The 6,572-nt window shown below is 54.7% G+C and overlaps 3 protein-coding genes across 3 annotated transcripts; 1 reads left to right on the top strand and 2 right to left on the bottom strand.

Moving 5' to 3' along the window:
• Positions 1–61: 61 nt before the first annotated feature.
• On the bottom strand, positions 62–1,215 carry DL89DRAFT_261887 (uncharacterized protein; the record flags this gene model as incomplete). The annotated part of the gene is made up of 5 exons (XM_040885856.1): positions 62–227; positions 307–350; positions 394–546; positions 570–785; positions 856–1,215. The coding sequence occupies 5 exons, from the start codon at positions 1,213–1,215 to the stop codon at positions 62–64; spliced, it is 939 nt and encodes a 312-aa protein (XP_040739385.1).
• A 1,066-nt stretch (positions 1,216–2,281) lies between these two features.
• Positions 2,282–2,990, top strand: DL89DRAFT_296927 (uncharacterized protein; the record flags this gene model as incomplete). The annotated part of the gene is made up of 3 exons (XM_040890732.1): positions 2,282–2,605; positions 2,641–2,928; positions 2,970–2,990. 3 exons carry the CDS (start codon positions 2,282–2,284, stop codon positions 2,988–2,990), a joined length of 633 nt encoding a protein of 210 aa, XP_040739384.1.
• Positions 2,991–3,609: 619 nt separating this feature from the next.
• On the bottom strand, positions 3,610–6,119 carry DL89DRAFT_296926 (uncharacterized protein; the record flags this gene model as incomplete). The annotated part of the gene is made up of 7 exons (XM_040890731.1): positions 3,610–3,969; positions 4,029–4,088; positions 4,119–4,363; positions 4,738–5,232; positions 5,421–5,536; positions 5,563–5,852; positions 6,102–6,119. The coding sequence occupies 7 exons, from the start codon at positions 6,117–6,119 to the stop codon at positions 3,610–3,612; spliced, it is 1,584 nt and encodes a 527-aa protein (XP_040739383.1).
• Positions 6,120–6,572: the final 453 nt, after the last annotated feature.

The following is a 6,572-nucleotide window of genomic DNA, read 5'->3' as shown; positions in this document are numbered from 1 at the left end:
TGTGGTGCTGGTGCTGGTGCTGGTGCTGGTGCTGCTGTGCTCTTGCGCCTTCATATTCTAGCTAAGTGCCAAGTGCAGATGCAGTCATCCGCACCGATCTGAGCAGGTGCTGCGCGTCCTTCTTGACCTCTTCCCACTGCGCAAGAACCGCCGACTTGTGCTTGGTCTCAGCGGCGACTGCCTGGTCCACTGCATGCTGGTAGGTTGCAAGCATCGTCTCCATGTCGCTACAGGTGGAGTTGGTGCTCGGTTAGGGTGGATGCGTGGGGCAGGTGGCTGTAGCTTCTGCTGAATCGCGCTGCTTACCTGACTATTGCAATCCCTTGCTCCGCCAAGCTGCTGACTGTGGTCTGGATGTCTACATTGACACCGTATTCATTAATGGTCAGTTACGTGGCTGGATGACACATAAGCGTGCTGCTTGCCTTTGATGTGCTGGATTGCAGCTGCAGGGGTGAGATCTGGGTCAAACTCTGGCTCCTCTGGCTCCTCTGGCTCCTCTGGCTCCTCTGTTTTTGCGGCTCCCTGCTCTGCAATCCCTGTTGGCTTGGCTAACGCATCAGACAGACCCAGTCGCCTGGGCTCATCTGCAGGATGTCGTCAGGAAAGTCAATGCTCCCGCTGAACTCGTCGTCGCTTGAATCCCGAATCACGACCCGGCTAGCCTCATGTCGCTGTTCGATAGCACCAAGCACACTGCCGACTGCCCGCTTCAAGACCTGGTGTGTTGTGCCTTGGTTCTCTTTTGCACAGGCAACTGAACATGTGCGCTGTTGTTTGTACTGCTGTCTACCCAGCAGCATGACGTGTCAGCATTATTCATGGCTATCAGCGTTGATTACCTATGCCAATTACTTTGTAGTCCTCGCTTGCCTTTAGTGCTATTTCCACTTGCGCTTGCTGTCTTTGGCGCTGGTACTGAATCCTTATTCCTGTCTGCTGCGATTCAGTGGTGTGGGTCTGATACCTGTGCTTTGCGGTGTGTTTGCGCTTGAGGCGCTCCTGCTTCTGCCTGCTATAATCGCTTCCCACAGGTCTGATAGACGTTGGCATCAGAATCGGCTTTGCATATGTCGTACTGCTGTTGCTTTGAATGGCTGTTGAACCACTAAAGCCGAGGTTCAGCGGGCGTGCGCTCCGTGGAAGCGGTGACTGCATGCCACTGGGATCAAATGCAAATGGTCGTCCTCGCTGTCTATTCTGGTCAAAATCCATTGCAACGAGTGAGTGCAGAGCGGAGTGGAAGCAGGCAGTGTGCAATGTCCAATGCAAAGGTTTGGCGCATATATGAACAGCCCAATGCACCTAGCATTTACCCAGGCGGATGCCTGACTTGCCTGCCCCGTAACCTGCGCTGGGGATTCATCGGGTTTGGAATATTGCGATCAGTTTGCACAGTTTATCCACAGCACCTAGCAGCACCATACGATAGCACATCTACGCAGCATGCAGTTATCGGAGGTGCAGTTTGGTTTGTCTGCACGCTACACTGCATCACTGCTCCCACCGTATTGCCGGCATCCTATCAATATCCCATCCTGGTCTTGGAATCATTCCAAATCCGAATCCCTGTCCACGCATTCATTCGAGAGGTATTCCCGAAGCACCTCTCATTCGCACCTATATCATGCAACCAGTCATGCATGGAGTAAACCTGGGATAGTGCTGCCATCCAGAGTGGGCTGTCGTCCTTGAAGAGAAAGCACACCTCTTTGTAGCTGACCGAATGCGCAGATCGCACTTCAATATAAAATGTGGTGCTGTTGACATTTGGCTTGGATGTGCCGCTCCAAAAATAAAGCAAGCCGACCCTGCAATGGCCAGTCCGCATGTGCGTCTCGGGTGCGCAATATGTGCCAGCTGACCTACGCCTCCACCCAGTATTCTGGCTTTGCAGGTCGGAGATATTTCTGGGTCTCCAGCGTGACGCGCAAATCAAAGCCGGTTTAGGACAGCATGGTACAAGGTTGTTCTTTGGGTCGGTTTGAGTGGCAGCTCAAACCCATGTACATCAAGCTTTACATTTCCATACCAGGAATGCCGTATCTCGCAACTATACAAATAGTCTTGATCCAGGACAGGCTGTGCTCACAATAATTAGCAGCTGTCTTAGCAACCTTCCAACACAGCCCCACTTTCACATACAAACTGCGCTTTGGTGGTTCAAGGCTGGTAACTACTCCTCCACTATCAAGCGTCTAACGCCGGGCTCCCAAGGATCTATTCTGCTGCAATGGGGTTATTCACCTTCTTCTCCTCCCTCACTCTCGCGTCTGCTGTCATGGCACACACCTATCTCAGCTATGACATCTTCAACGGCGAGCGCAAGTCTGAAGGCACCTGCATCCGCCGGTACTGGAATGCCAGCAGCAGGAACTGGTATGTGGTAAACGACAGAACCCAGGGGATGATTTGCGGCATCAACAATCTCAATTCCACTGCTGCGAAGACCTGCGCTGCAAAGGCTGGCTCCGACACAGTCTTCGAGTGGCATCTCAATAAGGACAGCCCGTCTGATCCGTACATCAGCCATGGCCACAAATGTGCCTGTACTGTGAACATGGTTCCTGCCTCGACAAACGGACTTGGTGCCTCGTGGTTCAAGGTATTCGAGTAGGGCTACAACGCAACACCAACAAGTGGTGCATGGATCAGATCCATGAAGGCGGAGGCAAGGTCAATTTCACAATCTCTGCCGATATCAAGGATGGCGATTACATTGTGCGTGGAGAATTCATATGCCCGACTTTCAAGGGCAACGCCGACTCATTGTTTGTCAACTGTGCGCACATCTCGGTTACTGGTGGCGGCAGTGTTGGGCCCAAAGGCTACGACATCACCAAGGCGTACCAGGCATCGAACGAGTCCAAGTACTCTGCCCGTAACAAAAACTTCACTTCATACCCGATTCCTGGCCCTGCTGTCTATGTCCCTGGATCTGGCTATAAGACACCTTCGTCAGCTGCAAGCACTGCACCTCTAGCGGTTAGCAGCTATGCCTCATGGGCTCCGTGTTCCACAATGTCAACAAGCATGTCCTGTTAGAATGTCAGCTCTGCAGTGTATACAACTGCAGAGGTAAAAGAGACATTGGAACCGATCATGACTCTTTGCGATTCTGATAGACGTGAGGACACTGCTAGTTCTTGTATATGTGACACGCCTACTCCGCATCGTCACTAGCATTATGACATCCAACCAGCAGTTCTCGAGAGTACGTTTGTCTTGGTGCTTCCCTTGGGTTAGCGACAAGCTTGTCACCAGAAGCACAACATACTACTGCCAAATAAACAGTAGTAGGCGCTTTGGGATGCAGCTCATGTCTCAAAATGACTAGACAAGGTTAATTTCTACTTTGAAACCACTACTTGCTTGATGACAGCGTATGTGGCAGGCGCTGACATCGAATATACTGGCAACTAAACTTAGCACTGGTGTGATCCAGCGTGGCCAGGAATTTTCCAAGAGCTTTGTTTGCCAACTCTTTCTGCTCAATCATGATCCAATGTCCCGAATCCTCGATATGGACTCGCATGAGGTTTGGGATATATTTGTCCATGTCCTTGGTCCACGCAGCTGGCAACGCCTTATCCTTGCCGGCAGTAACCATTAGCACGGCTTGTGGATCCTATCAAGTTTGAAACCAGCGCTGCTTTCTTCCTGCCAGTTCAGCTCATGCACGCGGTAGTAGTTGAGCGGCCCCTCCATTCCATGGCGCTGGTACTCGCTGATGTGGTATCCAAGCTCAGACTCCGCCAGCATTTCGCTGCGCTGAGCACCTCGGGCATCAGCAATAGTGCGCTTGTCAATGGGTACAGACTCGCTAAAGACCGACGTATACATGGCATCCTTGTGCGACCGCAAAATGGTGGTGAGAAACAGTGGGATTTCGGCATTGAGCTTTGCAGTTGTTGACTCTTTGCTGAAATAGACTTGGTACTTCCAGTTCGGGCGGCGCTTGGCGACCTGCTCCAAGGGATGTGCGTGGGCATGGTCGGTGTATACGATACAATATGCGGCTACAGCACGCACCCGCTCAGGGTGCCAGAGAGCAGCGCGCCAGACCATCCATGCTCCCCAATCGTGGCCTACCCACACGGCATCGCGATATTCAGAACGTCGAGCAGGCCGACCAAGTCCTTGACAATGGTCTTGGACGTGTAGCTGGCAATCCCCGCCGGTGCGTCAGTCTGGCCGTAGCCGCGCACATCAGGCACAATCACGCGGTACCCGAGTTTGACCAGATAGGGAATCTGGTAGCGCCAGCCGTACCAGAGGTCCGGGAAGCCGTGGACGCAAATTACTGTTTTGGGACCGGAGCCCTCGTCGACATAGTGCAGGTTGATGCCGTTGACGGGCAAACCTGTGGCTGAACGATGCGGGGTTGAGGGGGTCCATACTTGAAAAGATCTGAATGACGAAAATGAGTGGAGAGCGTAGGAGAGAAGGAACGGGCAGGGTGGTGTTTAAAAATGAGGGCAGCTTGCTGCTGGACAGTAAAATCGCCTGGGCTTATTGTTCCAAGCAAATCGCACTGGCATGTGCACTACGCAGCTGGATCGACAGTGTGGCAAGCCCTCGCTTCTACGGAGGTTGGCCATGAACCGAAGGTCCGGAGAGGTACCGGTTAGAATTTAGATAGCATATTGCCAAGAAGTACATGAATCGAAAAGGGAGAGGTGTCGGTTGGTGTGTATCAGCACGAGCTGGGCATGGGGAACGGGTACGGGCGCGTACTCCACGAGACCTGGTTCCGGATAAACTCGTGGTTGCGGGCGACAAAGTCTCTGGGACTGGCGACGACAACAAAGTCAGACATGATCTTGTTCTTCCACCGGCGGGTGGCAAAGTACTGGATGGGCCAGCCGACTAGGCAGGCGCAGGTGATGAAGCAGAGGAAGGAGGTGACGGGGTGGCGCCAGACGCGAGCAACATCACTGTGCGACTTGACAACGATGCGGTCGTGCTCCATGGGGAACGAGACAGCGACCGAGTGCGGGTAGCCGACGGATTTAATGTACTCGGTCAGCTCTCTGCGCACCAGGTCGTAGTCCCAGATGACCTTCTTTTGGACCCGCAGCTCCTTCAGGATATTCTCGGCCTTGACGTAGTCGTTCAGGACCTTCATGATGTCGTAGGGCTCGCCGGTGGGCGTGCGCGCAGTGAATAGGTTGCCTTTTTCGTGGATGTAGGGAGTCAGCTCGAGGGTGAACTTGAAGTCGACGATGCGGTCTTGGTGGGTGTGTGATTCGTGGCGTGTTTGGCCATTCTCGTTGTAGGTGCGCTCACAACACGGTCCTCCATATGCCGAGCCTGCAATGTGGAAATTAATGAGTGGAGGAATGGTGTTAGCAAATCATGTGCAAAAATCACGTATCGCCTTGGCACCGAACCGACGAGATGCGGCCAAGGCTACTTACCGACCACTTCGACAGACACCCGTGGGCGCTCGTTGCTTTCGCTGAGGAATCGGTGCAGGGCCATGACATCGGTGTTGAGCCACTGGTCTGACGACGAGTATCCCTTGGACCGAGCGCTTGTACTCGAGCGAGGGCGAAGAACTCGCGTGATGACAACTCGGCAGGATTATGTGGGTGGCGGTTGGGCGCAGCGGATGACTGCGGGTGAATCAGCGGCTGGCTCTCTTCCAGCGGCGGTGAGCTGTCAGGGCTCGGAGGGATGCTGTTGTCGCTGAAGGGCCCGGCGCCACCCTTGCCGGTGGAGTTGCGGCGGCGCGGTGCAGCAGAGGTTGATGGGCCGGCTGCTGCGGTACTGGAGCCCGAGGCAATATCAGACATGACGTCGTCGTATGACGGCGGCGGCAGCGGTGGGGCCGAGGCCGGTGGCACATTCTCTGGAGCAATGGGAGCGTCAATTTGGCGGTCGACTTGAGGGGCATTTCCTGAGTGCAAGTTGCGGAAATAGATAGCTACAAGGTGTGTGCAGAGAAGAAGTGCAGGGCCAGCTCGCCGTGGCCGCCAGGGGATTAGAAAGGCTTGGCACAGGGCCTGGTGAGCCTGGGCCGTGCTGGATTGGGCAGCAGGTTCAGGCGCGAGAAAAGGGCTGGCGGTATAGCACGGGGCGTGCTGGCGGCAGGGAACTGTCTTTCCAGCTTTCATTGCGTCGATTCCAATTTGCACATACATTCTTGATGAGGCCACTACACGCACTACTAGGAGCAGCCGCGCTGGTGGCAGGCGCGCAGGGGTTCTACATTCCGTCAATGGGCCCGCGGTCGTTCAAGGCGGGCGAGCGGGTGCCGCTGAATGTCAACCGGGTGTTCTCAGAGCATGTGCCGCTGCCGTTTGCATACTACGACCTGCCGTTTGTGTGCAAGCCCAACGACATCCAGCGGCCGTGGCTCAACGTGGGCGAGGTGCTGCGTGGCGACCGCATTGCTTCGTCGGACTACGTGCTGACGATGGGGCAGGACGTGCCGTGCCAAGTGCTCTGCACAAAGTTCCTGAGTGCCGACGCAGACGCAGCAGCGGGGCGGTTCGTGGAGCAGGACTATCTGGTGGAGTGGATTGTCGACAAGCTGCCTGGGGCGACCACGTATGTGTCGGCCAAGG

Source organism: Linderina pennispora (assembly GCF_002104995.1).
Source record: "Linderina pennispora strain ATCC 12442 chromosome Unknown DL89scaffold_64, whole genome shotgun sequence".
NCBI classification, from domain to species: domain Eukaryota; kingdom Fungi; phylum Kickxellomycota; class Kickxellomycetes; order Kickxellales; family Kickxellaceae; genus Linderina; species Linderina pennispora.
The sequence above is the reverse complement of the archived record's forward strand: the minus strand, read 5'-3'. Positions and strand labels throughout refer to the sequence as shown.